Raw genomic sequence first — 26,622 nt, 5'->3', positions numbered from 1 at the left:
GCCATCCTATTTACTTACTGAAGTCTTGACTTTGGGTGCATCGACAACCCTGGCGAGCATACATCATGTGTGTGGTGGGCTTCCTTTGCCGCCGAGTCCTGAAGTTTGGAGCTGCGAGGGTCACATGGCGAAGGCTTCGTGGTGCGTGCGCCATCCTGTCTGCGTCCTTGCTCCAGTCCCCCCCCCCCCCCACTTCCTACTCCCTCCCCCTTCTCTGGGTAAATGTGTGTGTGCTTGCGTGTCCTTGCCAGCGAAATTTATGTTTACACCGTGTGCTGGCAGTGCGCCCGCAAATCTATCTGGAAAATCGCTCCCAGCTACTCGCCGAATGAAGTCGAGCCGAGGCGCGCCCAATCAAAAGGAAATTATATTCGCGTGCCAAAGCACACAATTCTCTACAAGGAGAAACAGGAAGAGCTACACCAAGAAGCCAACTACAGTCGAAATTCCGTAACTCCAACTTGGCTAACTTGAGTTTATTGCAACTCGAATAAAACAAGAAGGAATGGCTTGCCTTAATCACAGCTTTTTTATAAGAAAACTTTTGTTTCTCCATCTCAAACTCTTGATGATACAAGCACGTAATCGCAAAGTGCTCTATAAAATAAGTGTTGATTTCCAAGCAAAGGCAAATAAGATCTGATTCTGATTGTGTTCTCATATAAAAGCAAAGGCAAATAAGATCTCATTCTGATTGTGTTCTCATATAAAATTATAATATAATTCACAGATAAATTTGTATTCTAGAGTTTTCCCACTAAAACTAAATGCTGACTGGTACGAGCTGTGGAATATTTCTAAACTTGAATTTAATATACATAGACACCACATCAGATACTGGCTCTATAAATGGAAAATCAACTGTATAACGAAATTGAGTGGGTGCATTTCAAAAGGGGTAGGAGGTCAAAACGTATGAAGTCAGCGGCCGTCACGTGCGATGTGAACTCGACTTGATTCGCCACTCAAATGGAGAAAACTCCGCGCGTATATCGATTTGATGGTTAAAGTCGAGCATATTGCTCGTAGTGCTTGTAGTGGCCGGAGTCTTGGCCATTCCCCGGCTAATTGGAAACAGTTCTACGTGGAAACGAGTGGGTGGATTGGCCATCTGAGTGGTTGTAGTTCGCGGAGGTCTAACACTAATCCCATGACAATGACAAGGCAGCGAGTGGGAAACGCGAAACGCGTCAAGGAATCAGGGGGAAAGTGTGGGAAAAGCTTCGTCTGCTTTTAAGCCCACATTTAATGCAATTACCGCTTGCAGAGTCAGGGACATTTGTCTTTTAGCACAGGGCACTGAAAATGCCATTTGAGAGAGCTGTTTTTAAGGGTTTCCATTTCCCTCACTGAAACTGATTTAATATTCTTATATATTAAAGTGTACTATAAATTAATTTTCAAGACAAATTAGGGTGACCAAATTCAAGCAAGAAACATGATTACTCTAATGCTGAAAACTAAATTTGGTCACACTGTTTATAAAACAGACTTACTTTTTAGAATACTGTTAGAAAATTTGTAGATTTTGTGCCTTTATTTTCTTAGCCACTAGAACTTGGCCCCCAATTTTTCGCAGTGCTCGCTGAGCACTTTGACGATGATGCAGAAATCGTGCCTGCACATGACAATGACGAAATTTGAGCAAAATCAATGTTGGTGGCAAATGATAATGTCATTTGCTAAGCAGGCGCCTCCACAATTTTGCAGCAAGCCCTCTTGAGGTCTAGTGCTATCTATTGTTTCCATGGTTTTTGCATATTATCCTTGAACTGCTTTCGCCCATTTCGCCAAAGGTTGGCGGCAAACGATGGCAAGAATGGCGGGAAAGGGAAAACCATAGAAACCTGAATGCACAACAACTAAGCGGAAATATGGCCAAGTAAACCAGCCCCCCCCCCCCCCTCAGCTCCTTTTTCCCCCCTATTTTTGCACCACCAACAATACCCCACCTGCAAATAAAGCTTACTCTGGGCCAAGCCAGCTTACATACATACTTATATGTATAGCTTAGAACAATATTAAACAATAAAAAAATGGGGAATTTCTACAGGAAACGGGAGAAAGCGAGTAAAAGCGTTGGAGAGCGAGAACAATAAATTGCGTGAAAATGCAACCGAAAAAAAAAATGCAAGCCGCAAAACAAACCGCAGAAACAGGGGAATGCATTGAATGCTTTTCCCATTGTATTCGAATATAGTTTTCTGTAAAAGCCGACAAGCTAAGCCCCCCCACCCCCTTCACACCTCCTTTGGCGGGGGGTGGTGGCTCACACCCCCTCCCCCTACTTTCTTTTTCCCGGCGCCCTGCTGAGTGCCATTTTGATGTGTCTCTAATGGCAAGGCTTTTGTTTCGCCATTTCTTTATATTTTTTTTGCTTTACTTTTATTGCCCCGAACCGAACCGAAGCGAGTCCTGTGTGGCTTTCACTATTATTTTCTTTGGCCTTTCTCCTTTCTTCTCCTGGCACGTTCTTGCAGGACAAAGGGGGCTGAGGGGGCGAAACCTTGGGGGAGACAGACGGGGGGCGACAGAGGACCTTGTAAAACAAAGAGGGCCAATAAAAGCGTATAAAATTGTGATGGGAAATGAACTCGCACAACAAATCCGATCAGCAACCGGATCAAGATATAATTCACAGTGCAGAGAACGAAATTCAGATTGATATCGGTTATGGAACTAAACTTATCTAATATATACTCATCCTAAGAATCATATGATATTAAGCACTCCTGAAGTATTTTCAAAATAAATACTATTTTAAATACTAAACAAAATACTAAATACTAATAATGTATTTTAAAATGAATAAGAAAAATCATCTAAAATATTTATCTTCTTGCATGCCAATCCAATTTATGAAAAATCATCAAACATATTTTTCTTCCTGTATGCCATTTCAATTTAAAATTCGGAATCAAATTAAAATTCAATTTGTTTGTACATAGCGACAGGCTTTTCATTCGTATTTTTCCCCGTTTCAATTAGCGCTTAAAGTGTGCCCACTCTGCGCTGAATAAATCGTCCTTCGGCAGTCTTAATTAAATGCCTTTATTTTTATTTCACTGCCCAAAGATGTACATTGTCCTGCGGCAGGCATGTCCTGTTTGCATTGTTCGATGCCCTGCCCCAACCGCCTTTGTTTTTCGCCAACCCAACGCCTCTCCTCCTCCAAAAACCACAATCAGCACCAGGATAATGCCGTTTTAATTGAGCCTCTTAAGGCGGCATTTCCATTGCCTGGACTAAAATTAATTAAGTCGCAACGCCGTAAGAAAACAGAGCATTTTAATTGCGATTTAATGGAAATGGCACTGGCACGAGATTTATTTATTTTAGTGTAATTGTATTTAGAAAAAGGTACTGTACTGTACGATTGGCTTCACATTTGAATATTATACATATTCATATGCCAATGCAAAATTGCCCGGGGTCACGAAATGATAATTGCGGGAATTACCGCGTGTATTAATGCATTTTTTATTTCTTGTGTGTAATGTGAGTAGTAGTTCACGGGAATAATCAAATCAGACCCCCTAATCATTTTCAATCAGAGTGGAGCTGGTAGACGACCTGCAGTCTGCCAGGTGCCGCGAGTCCCACAATTCTTCCACAGGCCCCTCTCTTCACAGGCTTCGCCATCCATTTAGCCTTTTTCCGCTACCCGAGCCTTCCTTTTGCCGGCTTCAAAAGCATTTTCCGCTACTAAATTGCCTGAAAAGAAAATTCTACAATTTTAACGAAGTGAAAATTGCCATTTGGCATATGGTGGGTGTGGTATGGAGTCGAGCTCGGTGGCCGTTTGCCATCAAATGTCCATCAGAGCTTCCGAACTTGGGCCAAAGAATGGGAAGAGTGGGTAGTACGGGATGGGGCCCAAAGCCAGGCATCATTAACTGCAGTGACTAAAGTCATTTGAATGGCAGAAGGCAGAGAAGGGCACCAATATACAGTAAGGGAAAATTTCCATCTTAAATAAATGGGCTTAAGTTGTAAATTGGTAAGGAGAAAAGTTTCGAAAAACGTTTACAAATTGGAAAAGTTTCAGAAAACGTTTACAAATTTACAAGAGAATCGTTAGCCAATGATATATATCAGCAATATAAAGAATAATCTGATAACAAAATTTGTATTTTTAATATTATGATATTGGAAAAAGCAATTTTTCATTAGTTAAGATTGAAATGTTTTATAATAGATCTATGCAATTAGGGGTTATTGTTTAGAAAAAGGTTACTACAATTTAATAATGTTATATTAATAATATTTAAAAGATGAGACATCAATATAAAATATATTTCATTAATAAAGATTGAAATGTTTTTATTAATGTATCTTATAGATACTATTATTCTAAACTAGCAATATTATTCAGAAATGAATGAAAATGAATTAAAAAATAATATTTGTACATAATAAAATCTTAGTTTTGATGATGAGTGGGAGTACTATCATGTATGTATATAAAGATTTTTATCCGTGCTCTAGAGGTCAGCGGTTTAGGGGGCCCTCCTTGTATTTGGTTAGGCTAAGCTTGTCACGCGCGATTTCCGATACCGCTCGATTCTCGGGGCGAATGCGAAAAATAAAAAAAAGGGCCCAAGGACGAATGCAATTTACAATTAGAATAAATGAGCCTGGGCACGCCATGTTCAGGCTGGAAGGACACTGGCCATTTTTAAGTGACCGAACAACTTTAAATGATATATGATTATGTGCTTTGGCAGCGGACCCATTTGCATGGCAAATTCCCGCCAGCCCAAGCAGAATTATCAAGTGCAAACATGGAATTGCTTCGGGGAAGTGTGCGATGTGGGAATGTGAAGCATTTTGGCCAAAAAGAAAATCAATACAAGGCAGACAAGAGCCAACCTGGCACCTGGCAACAGGCAGCGGGATATACACACACACTTATACCAATCTATATATATTGTAAAAAATATACATTTTTTGGTAACTGACAGATACAAACTGGCTAGCTGGGGCGAGAAAGTGTATGTGGGAGGGGGGGTATTTGATAACTTAATTGAAATACATTGGAGAGCGGCCAAAAGCGGGAGCGAGTGAGGTGAACTTGTGAGCCTGCCTTGTGGATTTATGGGTAAACAAGTTCATAGCCAGGGTTATAAAAGGGGGTGTATTGGTGGTGGGAGGCTGGGTTTTTGTGGGCGGGACAGCGGATAAATCATCAAAGCAGCTGCAGCAGCACGAGGTCCTTCGAAGAACCAAAAGGAAAGCCCCCGCTTTGTGTAAACTTTAGCAGGCCCCCGAAAACCGAAAACCGATTTGCTGATATCTCTGTTATTATATTTTGGAACTGTGCCATCCCTGCAATGTGCCCCCACTACTACTTTATGCCGCATAATGTTGCCTTATTATGCATCCCTTTCCCGCATACAAAATCCGCCAGGCGGAAGAAATTTCTTTTTATTATTATGTTCCCATTTTTTTTCTCGGTCTTTTTTTTTTGCCTGGCCTGGCATCTTAAACATTCGACAATTGTCCAAGTTTTGCGGTCGTGTTGGAAGACCCGACCCTGACCTTTGGCCCCATACCCCCCTCACCCGCCCCATTTTCGGTGGAATGCATCTCCGGCAAACATTTCGTCATCTTAGGATTCCTCAGCATTTCCATTTCTGGCTTTCGTATGTGCACTTGACATTCTTTTGCCCACCCAAGTTTTCCCTTCTTTGTTGGCCAGAAAAAGTTTTTGCCTCTTCCCGCAGACATTTCATTTAGGCCAAATGTAATTTATCAAGTTGCAAATGTGATTCTAAGTCTACGAAATGGTATGAAAATCAAATGAATGTTTTTGTGCAAATAGTATTTCTTTCTGCTTGATGAGGGGAGTGATCACTGAAAGAGCTCTTGTTTCTGAGCCAAGTTTTTTGGATGGAAAAACTTTCAGCATTTGTGGTTTGGAATAAAATTTTCTAAATTTGTATGTGGTGAGATTATAAGGCAAATTCCAGTTAATCGAAACTCTATTATATTATTTTTTAAAACTTGTGAATCATATGTTATGATTAGCTCAGTGAATCATTATTGTATCGCCTAACTTTTTCTTTGGTATATAATAAAGTCATACATTTTATAAAAGGGAGGTTGTACACTCAAAAAAAACGATTTGTAAGATGGACCAATACCATAGTAAAACGTTCCTCAAACGTATAATGAAATTGTCAATTTTACCCATCAAATAGTTACTTTTACGTAATACGTAAACGTAAGGGTTACTATAAAAAATAGTTAGGTAATTATAAAAAAGGGTAGATGGACCTAACCCATGGATTGGAGTTAAATAACTATTTTCATAGTTATTGAAACCATAAAATATAGTTGGTGAATTGTTTTTATACTTTTTATGTTAATAGTGGCTTAACTATTAAATTGTAAGCAAAGCAAATATCAATTTTTAATAGTAAAGTACAATTTTATATAGTTACTAAATCATATACAATGGTCAATTTTACCAACCAATTTTTTTTATCTGTACATATTGTTTTCTAATGATAAGAACGCCAAAATATAATTTAACAACTTCCCCAATCCCCAAATTTAAGGCAGTTAAGCCGGTTATTTAGTGTTCTAATATTTCGAGCTCTTAAAAGTTGGCCGCAAAGTTAGGCCAACAATAATCTGGCGTCACGTCGCGGCAATTGGGAATGCAATGCCATGCTAATTAGGGTCTGGAGTGGAAAACCCCTAGCTTTTCCCGCTCGCATAATTTCAGGGGCTTGGGGCTTGGGGCTGGTGCCCCTACAATGTAATGCATTTGCATGCTTATTTGGCCCGCTGCTGTTGTTGTTGTAAAGGACTTGTTTGCACTGCATGGCCAACTCCCAAGTGGAAGGGAAAATAAAAAGGAGGAAGTAGTCGGGGTAGTAGTTCTACCATGGGAGCCCTGCGGCTTTTCCGCATTTTCGCGCAACGCACGCAAAAAGTGGCAGCCACTGAAAATGACGCATACTTAACGAAACCAAAACAACAGAGGCGTATGAAAAAAAAAAAACTTAAAACTGAAAATGAAAAAACAAACAAAAAAGTCAACGGAAAAGCGCAGAAAAAAAACCGGCGAGGAGGACGAGAAAAATTATGGCAACGGCCAGGACACACATTTCTGCATAAATATGCACAGGACACATATATTTTCATTTGGCCGCCCTGATTTTCAGCCTGGCCCACAAACATACAACACATCAGCATGATTTTTATTTAAGACTATACTCTGCTCACTGCAGCATCAGCAGCCTCAGTCAGTTTGCAATTGACGTTGGCTTTTAGCCGTTGACGCAACCGTTTTTGGCCGAGTGCTGTGCCAAGAGTCACGTACAACTTGGCCAAAACAGCTAAAAACAGTCGAAAAACCGGCGTCTCTCGCTCGCAGAATAACATTTTCATTAAATATGCAGGAAGACACAGCCACACTGGATCACTCAGCGAATTGGGGCCACCCATATAATTGCCCAAAAAAAAAAGGAGAATTAAAAACAGAAAGGAGTACGAGCTGCGAGGAACGAGAGTTTTATGGCCCTGGCTCCATAAACCTGGCTCTTGCCCCCAAACTCCGAATGAAATGTCAACCACTTTGGGGATACGGAGACGGCTTTCACTTAAGGAGTGCGAGAATATGAGATCACTGCAAGGACAAGCGATGCACGGGAAATAATAGTGATGTGATGATAGATTGGGGTCTATCATATAGTAGTCTCAAAGGAAATCAGGGTTATACCAATGGTATAGTGGTAATACAAATATTTTGAATATATTTTTTACCGAATGGTAATTTTTTCAGAAATAATGATGCAAAAAGATTGGGAGTATCTCATTCGGTCTAAAATGAATGAAATGTTAGGAAATGTTTCCAAAATCTATGATGCAACAAGATCTTTTATATAGTATAGTATATTTTCAGTATATACTATACCCTATAGGTATATTGGTAGTAAAAATATTTCTAAATGCTTTTTTATAATGGAAGGAGATGTTTTTAGAGATTATCATGCAAAAGATTAAGAATCTTTTATATATTATGGTATCCGGGATATCATCATTATAATAATGGTACCCATATACCATAAAATTTAATAAATGAGTCTTTTTTATCATTTTGAAGTACTTCTATACGATGAATGGTAATTGTTTTTCAAATTTATAGTTGGTCTTAATGGCACTTTCCTCTGAGTGGACTCCCCCAAAACAATGAACATAAATCTTTGAGGACATCTGTCAATTCCATTTCGATTAGCCTTTTAATGGTGCTTATGAAATGGCGTTAAACCATTGGCTCTTTCCGCTGCAATTGTTTTTTTTCTGCCGTTTCTCTCGCTGTCTTCTTGTTCTTATTGCATTTTTAGTGTGCACTTTGAATGCAGCATTTTAGTTGTTTTTGTTTTTAGCTTTTAGTTTCTTCTAGCATTTGTTTCGTTTTCGCTATACAATTTATGGCCAACGATCAAAGTCCAATGTTCAGTCGGTCGCTGCCGCTGCCGCTGCCTCTGCCGGCGTCGCTGCCACTGCACCGCTGCAGAAATCAAATGCAATCGCTCTCTATCTCTGTCACTTGCGGCTAGAGAGAGTGCTAGAACGAGAGAGAGAGAGATGGCACACACGTGCTTACATTCTTATAAGAACGAAGAAGAGTTTTATTTTCAATTCAATCGGATTTATATTGAACGGAAAACGAAAAATGCCAGGGGGCCAGATTAAATAGATTGGGTCTGCAAAAAAAAAAAACACGATTAGTAACAACAGTGGCGTTTCCCTATTCCGTGTATTTACCATATTGAAAGGGAAATTCTATTGGAAGGCGCAACTTTGTGATTGCAGTGCCGAAGGTTGAAACTGAAGGTTGAAATTGAAACACTTTTCGCACTTGTTGATAGCTCGCTTTTCTAATTAGAAATCGCTGATAACGGCATTGCACATTGGAACTGCTATTACTAAGTATTCTTCTTCTTCTAGCCAATTTATATTTGCTGATCTTCAATTTATTGGATGAATAATATAAACTCGTTTAGTAATACCTTTTTGATGATTAAGGGAAAATGAGTTATGGGTCATGCTGTAAGAAAACTAGATTATCAAAAGCTGAACACATATTAATTTCCGCTTTTTATTTTAAATTGTATTTTATGTTCATAAATAAGTATGATTCTGTTGAGTTTGATCTCATAAAAAGAATAATAATGTCAATATTACATCATAATTACGATGATATCGTAAGAATGTACATATATTTTTCACTTTAGAACCACTTAATTGTATAGTTCTATCATATAATTATTCGTTTTGTAAGCTGATATAGCCTTTTGGCTAATATTTGAGTAGCTCGGTGAGCAATCCATTGGAATTACCAAGCTTTGGATTCGATTGTGTTATAAGGGGCGAGCTTTGTCACCACACTTTTATGAGCTGGAATCAAAAGTTGGCTTAAATGCTGTCCCACCTTGACATTTCGATCTTTAACCTGTGCTAATTGCCGCGCCCGGTGGTCCAGACTTTCCCTCAATTAATTTGCACTTGCACTCGCTTTTCGCTTTCCATATTTCATGTGCTCCGTATAACGAGTGTATATTTCCATTTTCGCCATTTGTCAGTTGAATTCTGCCATTTGGCCGCTTCTCACGTCAGCAATTAAGGGGATTGGCGAGGAGGGGGCGGGGCGGGTTGATAAAGACGGGTCTGCCTTATAAGGTGGCGCACATGGCGAGCACGTGAATCGCATCCCCCTGCCCCAACCCCCCCTTCGCCGCGGTGCATAGGTAATTAAGTGCAATTTATGGCCAATTTCCCTGCATCGAACCTGTTTCAGTGCACTTTAATTCCCAAAAACACGGAGAAAAAGCAGATGAAGAAAAGAAAATATGTTTTTAAATTGACTTTTTTGAAGAATATTATTTGTAGGCACGAACTGTTAGGAATATTAAAAAGATATGCCTACCCACTTCCCAAGAAAAAATATTTTTAATAATACCAGTTCTAGGAAATACTTATTTATATAATCCATAATAACATAATATAATCCAAAATCCAAATTCTGATAGTCAATTCAAAGCCATATATTCTATTTAACACATATGTTATTGTATAAAAAATAATAATAATTAAATAATCAGAATAATTTGGAACAACCTTGTCTCTTTGAAGTCGCAGTGTATTTTTTTCAGTGCAAATAGGGGTGCAGCTGTTGCCTCCCCCTTTTCCCCCCTCTCTCTCTTCCCTTGAGACACATCTGTTAGTAGAATAGAAAGGAGGCGAGCGGGGGAGAGGTGATCAGTGATCACTCTATAAGCACATGACCTGCAAATAAGAGCGCAAAAAAGGCGAACAAGCTCTAACCGTTTATGGCCAATGGATTTGTATTTCCATCTGTCTTTGTTTATCTCGTTCGAGAAGAGGAAGAGAGTGGGGCAGCATCAGCCTTGATCACTCTCTCCCCCCTCAATTTCTCTTCCTCTTACTCTGTCACCCGCTCATTTCTCTTTTTTGCACGTGTCTCGTCTTGCTCGAATTGCATTTAATCGCCTTTACTCTTTCCTTGCCTTTCTCTTCTTTCTCCCCTGGGGGTTCAAAGTACAAAAGTCGGCTCTCCACTGACGTCATGGGCTTCAGTTTCAATTACAGTTACAGTTTCGGTTTCGGCCGGCCATTAAACTAAGCAAATACAAAGCACACATGAAAAATACACAGCGATCGTTGAGACACACATAAATATATACATTGTATATACATATGTATAATAAACAACGGAGAGCAGGAGAAACAACAAAAGCACAGAGCAACAAAAAACAACAAGACAACAAAACAACACTCACTAGGCGAGTGCCAGTCCAAAGTCCAATTGGCATTTCGAAGACTCGGGTCCAAAGTCCAATGCAGTCGGGTTTTCTGCTCCCAGCCAGTCATAGTCTCCCCCCCACGAAGAGCCCTCCCCCCGCGCGCTTACAATGGCTGTCTGTACCGAAAAAAAGAGAGAGCCCCAGTCTCTTTTGGCTCTCCATTTGGACTTTTCCTCGCGGCTCCACTTTGTTTACCTTTGCCGAGAGCTCTCCCTTAAGCGCGCTCTTAAGACTCTTGAGCAGAGGTGTGATGTATAAAAAAACAGGTGTAGATTCATTTTACACGTGCTGACTTAAAAGTGCTAAAAAACATGGGTATTACTAAAATAATTCTCACACATCTTGACCAAAACTATATATACAGGAAAATTCACAGCTTAAAAAAAACACTGTATTAGAATAATGAGAAATTAAAAATTAATACAAAATATTAAACTTACCCATAAATAGATCTTAAGAGAAGAATAACACCTATTAATGAAATAAAATAAACAATTAACTATCAAAACTCACAAAAATGTAAAGTTTAAAAATCAGGTCAAATTTTACTGGCCAGTTTTAATAGCTCTAATAAAATCCCCCTTATTAACAAGTAATAAAATCATTGAAATTAACCCAGACATGTACTACATATAACTATAAATAGGCTCAATGAAATTCAACCATTAAATTTCTTAAGGCGAAAATAAAAAGATATCCCAAGACACTTCATACAAAGTAAAGCAACAGCACGTGCATATTGTAGATGCTTTTTTGCTGACCGATTTTACGAGCTATATATGTAGTAAAACCCCGAAAATGGTCAGCAAATAAGACATTATTATATTGTGCTCGCGATATTACGAAATGCATTAAGGAGTATAATCAAAAGAAGGGTACTTTTGTCATTTGTGTTGCTGTAGTGGGATAGGGTGGGATTTGCGAAGTTAAGTCGCATTTTGGTATGGGAGTTACGAAAGTTTCGGTTATGTCAGGTTTTATGGAGCTTGGGTTCCCGGCTTATTTGCGATTGTCGCTATTGTTGCGCTCTGAAAATAAGTTCACGTTTCGCATTTAGCAGGCAGCAGCGAATCGCTTTCGTGTTTTATTTAATTTTAGCGAAATCCACAAAAGTGGACTTTGCACTTGACAGCGGCGAAGCCAGCGACGATTTTCTGTATTTTCAGACAGATTTTTTTTTTGTTATTTCTGCGGTGAATGAATGTTCATATGGTCGGTCAGCCGCTGGTTTTTTTTTTTTGGTTTTTGATTTTGTTTTTGTTCCGCCTGTTGCCACGTTTTGCTCTCCAATCCGAAATAAATCGAAAAAAATCTAGAGAATTATTTCTATGAGCTCAACTTGTTGGAATGAATGTGTTGCCTAATTGGTATAAAATGCTTAAATAACTTTGCATGGCATTTAGAGTTTTGCGGTGAGTGTGGAAAACGGGTTAGGAATATTGTTAGAAATTAAAGCCCAGCTGGGGATGATAATGCGCCTCAAAAGGGTATCTAACTAGATTTGTTAAGCATACCATTTTAAAGAATTTTTACTTTAAAATGGAAACTCAACGATTAATAATATTATTACAAATATTATTATGAAATCTTAGGAACTTGATAGCCTAAATAAAATATCATACAATACCAAACAAAAAACAGGTTAGCAAGATGTTTCTTAAAATGGTTAAGCAATTATAAAATCAGCTTTCTTGTTTCATAGATGATCAACTATTTTTGAATCTTATACCTAAGTTTAGCCATTTTATTTGTTTACACATAATACGCACACATTTGTTTATAAATTTATGGTGTTTCTAACCCTGAAATGTTTGAATATTTCGAAAATGTTTCTACGTTTCGAAATTACTTCATTGCGAAATGTAATAAGTTTGGGCACTAATGGCTTTGGGTTACGACAGATTTATGCGCCATCTGCTTGTTGATTCCCTAAATTCAGTTAAACATTCCGCTGGCGGCAATTGCGTAGTATGAGATTTCAGCTATTATGTCGGGAAAAGCTCTCGAGAGGCTTCATTAGATTCGCTCTTCGGTTGTCAACGACAACCCACGACATTTCCACATCTCAAGACCCCGCTTTCAATACCATCCCCCCTTTCAATACCATCCCCCCCCCACCCACTTCAATTCAATGTCATGAATCCCTGGGAAGGGCCACAAAGCCTCGGTCCCCAAAGCTGAACATCAAATTCTCTGTCGGCTGTCTAACAACCGTTACTAAGCTGCCACGCCCCCATGTGGCAGCTGCCACCGCCGCCCCTTGGACTCGAGTGGCATGTAAATTGATCTGCGTACTTGATTAATTAATTGCGTTCGACTTGAAGCGGTTCGAAAACTGCAAACCGCAACTGCCGACAGCATCTGTCGTCTTAATTAGTCCAACGTGCCATTCGAGGGATTCGTTTTGCGTTTTGCGAATCCAGTTTCACTCGGGTGTCCTTTGTTCAAGGTGAAATTGTGTGGCTGAATGAGGCTCGGCTTTGGTAGGGGTTTTCCGGGAAATGCCGTAATTGCATAGCATCAAATATACTGGAATATGTCATTTTCTTTCTTCCTTTACCGGGAAAAATCAACAAATTTGATTACTTTTTGGGATGCTTTCAAAGAATTGGAAATCAGGTATTCATAGATGCCTTTAAGGTAATTAAAAAAAGTACCTTAAACAGATCTAACTAGCCAGGAAGTTTCAAAACCATGTTATTAACACCTAAAAGTATGCAAATAAATGTATAAATCAGCATAGTATCACAGTTTTTACTAGAAGATAATCTCATAATTTCTAAAATATGGCAAAACATTTTAAGCTCAGCTCTTTCACAAAATCAAGCTTATTTAAACTAGAAATAATGGGTGTTTTACAGAAATGGTCTTTTAAAGACCTAACAAACCAACAAGTTTTAAAAACCATATTATTAACACCTAAAAGTATGCAATAAAAAGTAAAAATCACCATAATATCCCATATTTTACTGGATTGTAACCTCTAATGTTCCCTAAAATATGCAAATCCATTTAAAACTCAGTTCTAACACGAAAACCAGCTTATTTATCATTTAGCATTAATAAACCTTAAGGCAATTTGCAACCGAAACTAGAACAAATTGTCTCAAATTTCACTTTAATGGCTAATAATTCCGCTCATAAATTTACACACCACCCACCACCCGTCATTCATTACATTTTTTCCTGGGTTTTTTGCGGTTTCGCCTAATTGGAAATGGTGAAAAAAATGTGCGAAGGCGTTGATGCGTGAGCAACTTGTTGCCTTGGCTAACCCAGACACTCGGAAATACGTATATCTCATTATGCAAAGTGCTGCTGCGGGCAAGGAATGTACACATATATATATATATATATAAATATGTATCTTTGCGGGAAATGGGAGTATTTAAAGGTGGGCCCCGAAGGCTCTGGCGTTCAAACAAATACGAGGCTTTCCTTGTATTTTGTTTTGACGTTTTCAAATTTCATTTTGGCCACAGCCAATGCAACTTGCCTACGGGGGATTGCCTGGGAAAGTGTGGTGTTTCGCCATGTTGGCTTTAACCGCCTGCCAGACAGGCATCATCATCAGCAGCATTATGAACCACATAAGGATGTTGTTTTGCCAAGAGAGATGCTGCTGCCAGCATTTGAACTCGTTCCGTTCGAAATGATGACACGCTCGTTGCATAAGCAAATATTTCTGAAAACCACAGCAGCACCCAGTTTCTAGTACCACCCGCTTTTCCCCCCCACTTTTCACTCGCATTTCCCGATCCCAATCCATCCGCTTGCCAGTGGCACTTGTAGTTGTATCTGCTGCTGCTGCTGCTGCTGCTGCGGATGTTGCCGCTGTCATGGCAAAATGTTGGTAGATAGCCAGGCCACACAGGACATGCTTTTGGCCGCTTTCTCTGCTGGCGCGGGCCGCATGTCGCTGACAGGCTCTGTCAAGCTGAATTGATAAGTCGCTGATCCGGAATAGATTGAAAAACATTTAGATTAAACTTTAATTCGCTGCTGGGAGACAAAGAAAGGCTATCTAGCTTAGAGTATTGGCTAGAGAAACTCAAAGTTTTGAGATTATTAAGTGGAATAACTCCCCTTAAGACTCTATTGTTAAAGCGATGAAAACTAATCTCAGCCAAAAATTTCTCGATTAATAAAACAACCTGTAAATGTTTCAAAAAGTATGTTGAAGATCTATAATTTAAGCTACTTAAATACATTTACAATTTTTATTTTTAATATTGTAGCATACTTTCTGATTTATAAAAATATAAAGAAATATTCCACAGATATTTTAAATACCTTTATTTTTAAACACACGTTTCTAGATAAATAAAACAACTTCGAGAAGTGTCTAAAAGTATGCTACAAGAAATATAATTGTAGTTAGAGGCACTTGTACAAAAATCCTGCCCCTTTTAAAAATATTGTAACATACTTTTAGGCGCAATAGTAAGTGATTTCAAACCTCAGGAGATATTTTTGTAGTTCAAAACAAATAAAAAAGCTATATACCACAGATAATTTATAAAACCTAAGTAACGCCCAAACTAAATCCCTATAATCTCTGCCATTTCAGGTCTGTCGTGCCCTGAACATCATCTGCGAAATGGAGTACTTCGGCCTGGAGCACTGGACGCCCAACCAGAAGGAGTCGCAGACGCGCCAGTGGATCAACCTGCGCAACCGGCTGTCCGGCGACAGCGGATCAAGTGGCAGTGGCATCCAGCTAATGCTGGCCCTGCGGGTCAAGTTCTGGGTGCCGGTGCACTTCATCCTCCAGGAGAGCGTGCGGAACCTGTTCTACATGCAGGCCAGGCGGGATCTGCTCGAGGGTCGCCTCACTGCACCCGACTGGAGTGGAGCGGCCAAGTTGGCGGCCCTGCTCTGCCAGGCGGATGGATTGCGATTCAATGAATCCTCCCTGAAGGCCGATTGCCCCATGAGGATGAGGCGAGAGCTGGCCCAGCAGCAGCAGCAACAGCAGCAGGCGCAGCAACAGCGGCTGGAGCAGCAGCGCAAGGAGAAGGAGCATGTGCTGAGCTTCAAGAAGCGACGCCTGTCCAAGCAAAAGTCCATGGAGCACATCGAGATCTGCACCCTGCCCACAACCAATGCCACGAGTTGCAGTCTCCAGCCCTCGCCATCCGCCTCCGCATCCGCCTCAGCCTCAGCATCCGCCTCCACATCCGCCTGCTCGCAAACCCACTCGAACAGCAGCTCCAGCAGTCCCAGCAATAGTAGCAGTCAAACGGGTCTGGACGAGCGATTGGCCAGCAATCCGCTGCGCATGTACGAGGAATACCTAATCCAGCCCAGCTCAGAGGGTGAACCGCCAGCGGATTACCTGCGGCAAATAGCCATGGAGCATGGCAAGCTGGCCAAGCTGCAGATGAGCCTCAAGTCGGCCAAGTACTGGCTGCTCCAGTCCATCCAGGATCTGGAGGGTTATGGCGAGGAGCTGTTCAGCGGAGTGACCACCAATGAAAGTGCCACGCGATGCGACATTGCGGTGGGCGCCCATGGCATCACCGTCTGCAAGGGGGGTGATAAACAAAGGTGAGTGCCAGGATCCCTAGAATTCGCATAGCTAGCTCGAATTTTCCATAGCTCAAGCAAGATAACCAACCTATAGTTGTACCTATTCCCTTTGCAATCGAATCATTTAACCTTTATATTGTTTATTATTGCTTTTAATTTATTCCCTACTTTTTCCCAAAAAAAAAAAACAAAAATGAATTCATTAAACAAAAGTCAAGGTGAAGCCTCAAAAACAATTCAAAGAAAAAAGTTGCTCAAAACGAAAACAACATTCTTATAAGTAGATGGTGCATTAACCTGAATAATTAAATGACTTTTTTATAGCCATTTTGGGACGAAATGATTTTGCCTTCAAGTTTAGGGAGCGCAAAATTGCAGTCATAGGTTGTAATTTTAATAGAACCCACTTTCTGCGTTATAAATTTGGTTAATGAGGTTTGATGATTGCTTTAATGAGGACTATAAACCCAGTTAATAAAGAGGTTACGTTTTTTTTGGGTAATTTCCAAAAGAATCTAAGGAGATGACTTACCAAGATGTCTGAAAGTAGGCTATTCTAAATTTTATAGCATTCTTTTAGGCAGTTTTTAAAGAGATTTCAATTTTTGAAGAGATTGGTTAGATTCGAGTTTTAGAATCTGGTTATTTGTAAATTATCAAAACTAATCAATATTTTTCTGTATTATTTAGCATCCCCTTTGGCGCCATTGCTGCGGCCAAGTCGCTGCGTCGCACTTTCAAACTGGAGTACGTGGATGATCACAACGATCGCAAGGAGCTGGAGATCAAGTTGCCCAAGCAGCCGATCGCGGCGGGATTGTACCGCTCCATAACCGAGCGCCATGCGTTCTATGTGTGCGACAAGGTGCGCGGTGTGGTGACCAACCAGTTCACCCGGGATCTCAAGGGCACCATTGCCTCCATGTTCATGGAGAACACGGAGCTGGGCAAGCGCTATGTGTTCGACATCCAGCACACCTGTCGCGAGGTTCACGACCAGGCGAGGAGGACTCTCCACGAGCGGGGAGGCGATCTGATTGCCGAGGGCGCGGAAGGATGCTCTGCTGCCGCTGGAGGATTGGGCGCCACTGCCGGAGGCGATCCCATGGACGCCGTTGCGGGGGTCAGCGGGCTGGCGACTGGTGCCGGCGGCTCCATGGCCGGCAAGATAGATTTGGCCATTCGCGAGAAGGAGGCGCGTGAGGCGGCGATTGAGCGTTGCGTGGATACGCGCATCTCGGAGGCCATGCAGTGCAAGATCTGCATGGACCGCGCCATCAACACGGTGTTCAATCCTTGCTGTCACGTCATCGCCTGTGCCCAGTGCGCTGCGAGGTAGGTTATCCTTTTAAAAGAGTCCCTTCCCAAATGGGTTACTAACCTTAGAGAGTCGTATTTAGTCTAGGTACTATATAACATTCAATTTACTTCTCTGATAAAAACAATTGATAGGAAATGATACTCGCTTTGAGGAAATTCTGTATCATTGTTAATTTAACACAACCCGTATATTGTACACATAGGAAGTAAAAAAATTAAAAAAAAATGTAGACAGTTTGGTATTTTAAACAAACCAGTTCTTTTGCTTTTACTCACTTTTTTGAAGAGAGGAAAATTGACATTTGCAATTTTAACTATCAATTTAACATTATTTAATCATAGATATGATACGTGTAAATTTATCTGTTAATATTTTAATCCGAAACTTTTTTTTAGTCTTAGACTTCTTGAATAATTTTTGAACATGACTTTCTTGATTTTACTCACTTTTTCGAAGAGGGAGAAATCAACAATTGCAATTTTCAATATCAATTTAACATTATTTTATGGTAAACATGATACGTGCAGATTTACCTGTGAATATCTTATTGATCCAAAAGTTTTTTCTGATCTATTTGTTATAAATGAATAATGTAATATGGATAATGAAAATTGCGTATCTCTTATTCCAAAAAAATGGAGTAGATACCAACAATTCATGTTCAAACTGTTTATATCTAATTGATACCCCACTTTTTCTGATCTTATACCATTACCATAGTTTTTTTTACCCCACAAGAAAGACGACATCCTTGTAAAATTTTATCCTGACTATTAAGCCCCTTATTAACCTTTCAATTCCTCCATTGCAGATGCAGCAACTGCCCCAACTGTCGGGTGAAGATAACCAGCGTGGTCAAAATCTATCTGCCGCCGGAGCTGCGCACCAGCCAAACCGGCAGCGGCGCCACAACCACCAGCAGCAGCAACATCGGCGACGGTTGCTCCGTGGAGGAGCAGCTGCATCAGCTGGAGGAGATCTCAGTGGCACCCGCATCCCTGGAGGCGGCGGCGGCAGGAGCAGGAGCAACCGGACCTGGGGGACAGCCAAAGGTCACGACGGCCGCCTAGAATTGGTTGTGCTCGCTGCTGTTCCGGCTGATGGAATGGGTGTGCGTGCCGATTGTCTGAGAACCAAAATGATCCACTGTTATTCTATATGACCACAACCTAAATGGGGAACAAACCAACTAGAGAAACGAAAAAAACACTATGCAAAATGGGGAATTTGTGACCCGCGTATATGGGTTCGAAATGGATTTAAAAAGCGGAGTAGTCAGTCTGTCAACAATCTTAGCTCTATCTTTACTCAAGTATTTTACCGACATAAGCAACTGAAACTTTAACTTTAACTGTAACTGTAACTCTAAATCTAGATCCTAGCCATATACACGATATATTTACTATTTATAGATGTACGGACTTCGAGAAAGTGCTATTTAAACTCGTCTAAGACTTCACTGCATAGCCTATGCCTAGAATCTATAACTGCAGATTGTTTCATATTCATATACAACACTATACACATAGATATATTTACGATCGTTATAGATCAGCGATACCTTATACGATATAGCCCTTGAATGTACAACATAGTTACTTACTAAATGTTAGCAATTTTACCAACTAAACTCGAGATGTATTTATTAACGCCTAAACTCTTTAGTATTCCACCCCTACCCGAAGAAACCCCCAAATTCTCATATATATACCCTATGGATACATATACTAAATGAACATATATATATATTAGCGTGTGTATATAGGACAAGCGTACAATAATCGCAAACCCAAGGAGCAAAGTAGTACTAAGTACCTGCAAAACAAACAGAAACGGAAACAGAACACGAAACACGAAAAGTATCTCTGCAGTGGATATTACATAGTCAATAATAAATGTTAACAATGTTATACTATATATATACATATACATGTAAAAGAAAAACCAATGAAAATACCTTAAATGTACCTATTTATCTGTTGTTTATTATTTGGAAAGTGAAAACTTCTTTCATGGCCCCTTTTGTTTTGAAAGCTTTTAGTGGAATATTTCTTTTTTCTATCTGGACAATCTCGTTTCGTTTTTCTTCGTTTTCCTCGGGAGTCCTCTGCAAATTCTCCCATACTTCTTTTTTTATTTATCAATCTGGACACTGCCTTTCTTCTATTACTTTAACATATTGTCGTCGTCCAAAAAAAGAATTCGAAATAAAAGTTCTTTCTCAAAAAATGTCATCATCAAGTTCCTCTCATTTGAAATCATCTAAACCTCATTGTCTTTTCCTTTCATTTTCTTGTTTATGAGTGCTTTGGCATCTTTCCCTGATGGAAAAAGAGATCTAGGACTTATAGATATTTTAGGTAATTAGTCTGGTCCACCTACAAACATGTTCTATGAGAATGCGCATTAACTTTAAATTTTCCACACTTGGACTTGGCTTGACATCCTCGAATTGGTTCTGCGGATTGACCTCAATATCTCTGGTTTTTGGCTGCTCCACTGAGACTGAGAAAAAAGGAGGCCATATAGAGAGGTTTGGTCTAATTCTCCCCTGCAATTCGGTTTCCATATCAATCTTCAGGCGTCTTAAATATTGCGGAATCTTGTGGAGACGACCCAAAATTGGATGTATGACCGCTGGCAGCGATTCAACAGTATGATTGGGCACTGCAAATTCAACAGGCAGATCTATGGATGCTGGTGCTCCGATAACTGATGTCCCAATTCGCAAGCCTGTAATGGAACTAGTTTATGAAAAGCCCAGTCCTTTTCACCAAAAGCTTACCCAGAAAAAGATAAATAATAAAAATAACTTTTGTATTCATTTTAATGTTGTATTAATTTCGGATTTATGTTTCAATAGATTTAAGGTTGAATGTTAACGCTCTGCTTATTTTGCTTGGGAATTTAGGTTTTCGAAAAAAAGAAACAAAGGAAACCAATTTCGAAACTTGTTAAGCTAGTTAGAAATGTTTTGAACTTCAGCATCCGATAAAAACTTTTATTTTTCCATAGTAAGAATCTTAAATATTTCCAAGAACCAATTTAGAAAGTAGGATAAAACAAGAAAAAGTTCCTAACTTCGCCAAGAAAATTTTTATTTTAAAACTAGATCTTTCTTTTTTAAATTAATTTTAAATTTTATTACAAAAGTCTGATTTTTAGATTTACTTTACTATTTACTTACTACTAAATAAATGAAAGCGGATTGATCTTAACTTTTTTAACCCTTCTTGTGGCAGCTAACTAATATAGTTTTCCGATTTCTATTAAATTTTATTAAAAATTCTGATATCTTATTTGTTTCCCATTATTTTTCAATTCTGAAATATTACAAAAATTATATATCCAAGAGTAGAAGATATTATGCCAGGAATCAAACTTTCTTCTTTTCAATTTTTTTTAAAATTATTTCTTTGGGGAGCTCTATAATATATGTAGTTGTCCATTCCGGCTCGATGCGACTTATCTTCACTTGCAATAGAAATAAGGCTTTTGGGACTTTTGGGCTTTAAAACTGAGAGACTAGTTTGTTATTATTTGATTGAAAAACAATTTCAAAGTTGGCGCCAAATAGCTTTGTCAACGCGTTAGCACGTGGCTCAATTTGAGCAGCCAGTGAGCAACAGCTGACGACTGGCTGCTTCTTCTTCCCTTTGCGCCATTCGCCCCGCCAAATTCCAACGGTGTGGCCACGCTGCCCGGCCAGGTGGCAATTTCGCCGTGGTGTGCACACACTGGCCGCCACTGCTGGTCGGCTCTTCTTCTTGCCACTGCTGCAATTATATATCGCTGTTCCGTCGTCTCCGCCGATCCACCTCCGCGCTAAAAATCACCCATACAAATCAACAACGCCCCGCGAATTATCCGTAAATATTGCAATTGCAAGGTGTGTGACAAATTACGCCAAAATAAAAGGGTTTTTAGCAAAAACAAACGGAAGGCACACATAAACACACACGCACACACACTCGAAAGCGAGCAGCTGACGCCGGCAGAGGCAGCGGCAGAGCAGCAGCAACAAGCAACAAAAGCAAAAGGCAAACAATTGGATAAGCGCTTTTAAGGTGTTAAAACCGCTGGTAACTTAACAGTCCAAGAGTTCAGCTTGAAAAGCTAACGGTTCCAAGGTCGCAGCGCTGAAAAAAAACAAAATAAAGTACAAAAAATCAGCGGTCTTGTTGTTGTTTTTGCTGCTGCAACTGTTGCAGCGCCCATGTGTGCGTGTGTGTGTGTGCGATCGCGATCGTTTGTCTCTGTCGCACTCATTTCGAATGGTCGCCGGTGAAATGGTGTCGCCTTTCGCTGCCGACGTCGACGTCTCGGTCGGCGGCGCTGCCAGCGTCGACGCAGAGACCACCGCTGTGGCCATGAAACGAAATTTGTTGTTCTTAATTCTGTAAAAATGTTTACAAAGTGAACAGAATACACTGGCAGAAAGTGAAGTTCAAAGCTATCAGTTACCAACAAAACAGCAGTAGTGAAAAAAACACCTGAGATAACAGGGGTATAATCAACCGACAAAATAATTAGTGATCTGATCTTAACAGTTTTTAAAAACATTTAAGTGACCATGAAACCAATTTTGTTGTTCTGTATTCTGTAAATATTTTTACAATGTAAACAATTTATAGACATACAAGTCTACTAGAAATTTTATTCATTAAACTCTTAGTAAACACCCTATAACATATAGAGAAAAGTCCACTAAACATAACTTGTACATACTTTAAAAATTGGTTCATTGTACATTTGTGATAATATTTTTAATGAAACTCAACATCAAATAAAAATTTTAAAACATCAAAACAAACCTTAGAAATAATATCATCACAAGCTGATACTCCAGTTCTTAAAGCAATCTTAACAAACCAAAAAATAGCCATGATAAAAAAAATATGTGAAATAAGATTAATTTCAAATGAAGTTAAGTAAAGGATTTTAAAAAACTAAAATTATATTAAAAAAAAATATAGTGTAGGCATGACCAATGCTTAATTTACCCACTTAAAAACTTCAAAAAAAGTTAAAAATAATAATGACCAAATTCATTATAATTTTCCCAGTTTAGCAAAACAGAAAACAACCTATTATCAAAAAAACCGGAAACAGCCAAAATGATATAAAGTTCAATGAGCCAAACGCACAAATACCGCGTATAATCAGATCAATTATAAGAACCAAATAATCATACCCATAAATATTAAAAGCAATTGCTCAATTTCCAGTTTGAAAATCCACTAGTGCTCTTAATAGCTTTCGAAGCAACTGAAAAAATTTAAATAAAGAGTGATAACAAAGAAAAAACAAAGAAACCCCTAAGGAAAGTCTAGAAAAGTGCCTGAAACCAAATGTGTTTGCCCTGAAGTTAAATCCCTTCAATCCCCCTTATCCGGCTTTAATTCCCGTAAAGCCCCCTATTTCACCTGTTCCCACCTTCAATCAACACGGTAATTCCCTTACAAAAACAAGCACATGAGTTGGATTAATAGGAGTCAACTGGAATAGGCCGAAGCACCCCGGAGCACAGGTCAGTATCGGAACAATCAGGCCATATTAACTGCCATCAATCAGTTAAAATATTAAAATACCGTTTGCTCAATTGGATGGTTCGCCTTGAATCGGTTGAAACCGGTTAACGGTTACCGGTTCGGTTCGCAAGCCGGCAAAAGACAAATTGAAAATTCAATTAATTTAAATCAATTCCAACTTGACAGTTTGGTTCCATTCGGTTTCAATCACATGTGTCCGCCTCAAACTTAAGTATTTCATAAAAATTTCATTAAAGATTGCGTAAGTCCAGCTATATCTTTATGAAGATTAAACCATTTCCATCGGCATAGTGGCTTTTAACGATATGCTGTGACGAAAATAGCCCAAGTTTTTATGGATGGAAATTCGCGGAATGCGATAGCAGCATTCTTCTTAAGATTTGTCATGGACTCGAGTAAAAACTTTCTTAAAATAATGAGGAAACCAAAATTATAAAATTTTTTTTTTGGCGATTTATATACATTTTTACATTTTGTATCTGTTGGTGCCAAAAAGCGACTGGTGATATAAAGTTTCCTCCAAAATCTCGTAAAAATAAGCAAAAATTGGTTTAATTCCGTTAATCAAATGTAATTTAGAAATATTTTTGAACAAATTAAGTCTAATAAATAAATTCTGTTTAATTACCAAAACCGATTACCAATTTTCCCAAACGCATATTTAAATCTTAAATTATTTTATATTTGAAACAGACGAAATTATATAATCATTAAAATGGTAATTTAATTAGGCAGGCTGCCTTTTGCAGCAGAAAAAACAAACCCCATCATAAATAAAACGAAAATCGAAATAAAAAGGATGATTTATGCCATAATTAAATATGCATTTCGTTAGTCGTACATACATATAAACAGACATATATCGGTTTTTATATGTCACATTTGGTTTGAACTTTAAAGAGCGACTACGGTTATTAATTTAACCTTTTTATTCGGCTTGCCTTTTTTATCCAGCAGGCCCGAGAACCTGAATACGCTGATGGCCTTCCCTCTAGATCCCTGATTCCCTTTTAGCCGTCCAGTTTTTTTGGGTACCCTTAATGGAAAAAATGTTGAGCGGTCTTTTTGTTTTACCCCTTTTTTAATTTGCACATTTTGTATACTCTTTCAATTAGTGTTATAACCCTACTTAAAAGTTTGTAAATCCAAACAAGATTTTAAAAGGAAAAAATTCACTATTTCAAAAAGGATTTAATTAATAATTTTCAACATTTCCCATAGTTAAATATGGATTTGAACTCGTTTTAAAGATATATCAATTCGAAGTTTGATAAATATTACTAAAGTGAGAAAGTAAAATATACAAAAAAAAATGAAAATATTAGATTTGTTTAAATCTTATTTTACATTAGATTTACATTTACATTATTAGACTTTTAAAAACTAAATTCTTAAAAGTTTAATTCAATAAAAATTTTCAGAACTTCCCATAGCTAAAAAGACATTGGCATTTTTTCTTTGCTTTTCCAAATCGTAACTAACTGAAAAATATTACTAACCGTTTTTTAGGTAAGGTAATATTAAGTAAATATTTTAAAAGAAACGGAGATGGATCATATATTATTATTATACATCGTATTTCAGCACAAGAATATATCCCACAAATATTAGTTTGATTCGTTTACCCCTTTCTTTCGTTTTTATTATTATTAGGTTTTTTAAAAAGTAAGTTCTATGCAAGACCAAAATATCTCGAAATACCGAAGGAATATGAGGTATGTAAGGGTGGGGGTAAAATAGATTTTAACTACATTCGTTGCCTTTCCAAATCGCAATCGACTTTGAAAAATATTACTTAAGTAAATTACTAAAATATTCAAATGAAATGGTAATGCTGTGATCATATATAAGCATGTCCCATAAATACTAGATAGATTCGTTTAGTCCTTTCTTTCGTTTTTATTATCATGTTTTTTAAAAAGTAAGTTCTATGAAAGATCAAAAGAACTGGAAATACCGAAGGAATTTGAGGTCTGTAAGGGTATTCTCCATTCCGAGCCCCACATCTCCCATTTAATTCTCGTTTTGATTGTTTTTGTGTCTGTTTACGCTGCGTGCGGAGGGTGGAGGGGCTGAGAGGTAGGAGTTGGCCAAATGGAATGGAGGAGGGTGTAGAAAGGGAGCCGACGTCCTGCCATAAAATTGCATGTCCAAGTTGTTTTATTTGATTATGCGAGTGTGTGTGTGTGTGTTTGTTTGTGCGCGGTTTTTGCTGTTTTTATTTCGCAAGAGTTTATAGCGCGGAATGCTATTTAATAAATTCCATTTTCGACTTCCCATCCCCCCCCCCATGGCTGTCATATTGCCATGTTTTTGTTTCTGCATCTCGGTCGGGATTTATCTGTCCATTCAGTTCTTGCTTTTGTTAGTCGTGCTTCCGCTTTCCATCTTGTTTGGCCAATGCAAATTTTAAAATTCAATTTCGCTGGTAACTTCAATTGCGTCAAAGGCCAGCCAAAAGTTTGGGGAAATATGAATTATGAACATCCGCAGAAATATGCACAACAACATCCTTTTTGGCTCGCTGCGATTTCATATTTCATTCCGAGATTTATTATTAAATTCTTCTTCTTCCCCCATTTTGGCCATCTCCTCCAAATGCAGTTTACTTCCCGCGGCGCTGAGTTTTCCCTCGAGAAAACTGGCACAGAAATAAAAGCATAGATAAAAAGCGACGAACAATAGAGAGACGGCAAAACTTAAGCACCTTAACTCACTTTTGCAAGTTCTACAGCAAGAACCCGAAAAAAAGAACTCAACATATAATCGAGAAGAGAGCGAAAGAAAAGAATTTCCAACTACGCTAAAAACTTTTCTGAACAACGCAACTTTTTCCATTTTTTTTTTGTCCCGAAAACTTGTTCGTTTTGTTATTGTTATTGTATGCAACTTCCGCTACAGCTATAACTATAACTATAGAAAAAAAAAAACAGAGCCAAGAACATCGACGATAAACGCGAGTTCAATGGTTAAAGCCAAGCTTTTCTTTTCTTTTTGGGGGGAAAAAGGAAAACTTTAAACATTGGTTCGCTTGGTTTTCTATTTCACTTGTTCGGGTTATGCCACGCCCTCCATAACAAAAACAAGGACATGAGAGCCATAAAAATGTTCCTGTGAGCTGCTGGAAGGAAAAAAAACAAAAACTTTTGAAAACAACTGCAAGGGGAGGGAAAATGGGGCAGGTGGGCGGCAACAAAAGCAACAATGTTCAAGTGCGGGCACAGGCAAAAACTCTGCAAAACATAACAAACAGTCGCGGTCACCAAAATAGAACAACTCATCTACAATATTTAAAAAAATGATATTCCAAAGTTTGAATCATTTTTGCATCATTTAAGATGTAATCTAAAAATATTTTGTATTTAAAGTTGAATTT

The 26,622-nt window shown here is 38.8% G+C and overlaps 2 protein-coding genes and 1 long non-coding RNA gene across 6 annotated transcripts in view; 2 read left to right on the top strand and 1 right to left on the bottom strand.

Annotated features, from left to right (window-relative positions):
* The window catches only part of dnr1 (defense repressor 1), a 28,139-nt gene extending 8,478 nt beyond the window's left edge, over nucleotides 1-19,661 (top strand). The window contains exons 2-4 of the mRNA XM_017074840.4: nucleotides 15,412-16,391; nucleotides 17,064-17,708; nucleotides 18,506-19,661. Of these exons, the coding sequence (XP_016930329.2) occupies nucleotides 15,412-16,391; nucleotides 17,064-17,708; nucleotides 18,506-18,764 (1,884 nt within the window). The 3' untranslated portion in view covers nucleotides 18,765-19,661. The remainder of the gene's footprint in view (nucleotides 1-15,411; nucleotides 16,392-17,063; nucleotides 17,709-18,505) is intronic.
* A 79-nt stretch (nucleotides 19,662-19,740) lies between these two features.
* On the bottom strand, nucleotides 19,741-20,221 carry LOC139352580 (uncharacterized). The gene is made up of 2 exons (XR_011603805.1): nucleotides 20,077-20,221; nucleotides 19,741-20,015 (listed from the first exon to the last, which is right to left on the bottom strand). It is a non-coding gene; the product is annotated as an uncharacterized lncRNA (long non-coding RNA).
* Nucleotides 20,222-21,426: 1,205 nt separating this feature from the next.
* px (MAP7 domain-containg protein plexus) overlaps nucleotides 21,427-26,622 on the top strand; it is a 78,971-nt gene continuing 73,775 nt past the window's right edge. For 2 of the 4 annotated variants that reach the window (XM_036813514.3, XM_065863895.2), the window contains exons 1-2: nucleotides 21,427-21,583; nucleotides 22,923-23,224. The gene's annotated coding sequence lies outside the window, so the exon portion shown is untranslated. Of the gene's footprint in view, nucleotides 21,584-22,760; nucleotides 23,225-26,622 lie in introns of all 4 variants that reach the window. The other 2 variants (XM_036813511.3, XM_065863894.2) reach the window with 2 other exon arrangements.

Source organism: Drosophila suzukii, chromosome 2R (genome assembly GCF_043229965.1).
Source record: "Drosophila suzukii chromosome 2R, CBGP_Dsuzu_IsoJpt1.0, whole genome shotgun sequence".
NCBI lineage: Eukaryota > Metazoa > Arthropoda > Insecta > Diptera > Drosophilidae > Drosophila > Drosophila suzukii.
Note: the sequence above shows the minus strand (reverse complement) of the source record. Positions and strands in the feature narration are given on the sequence as shown.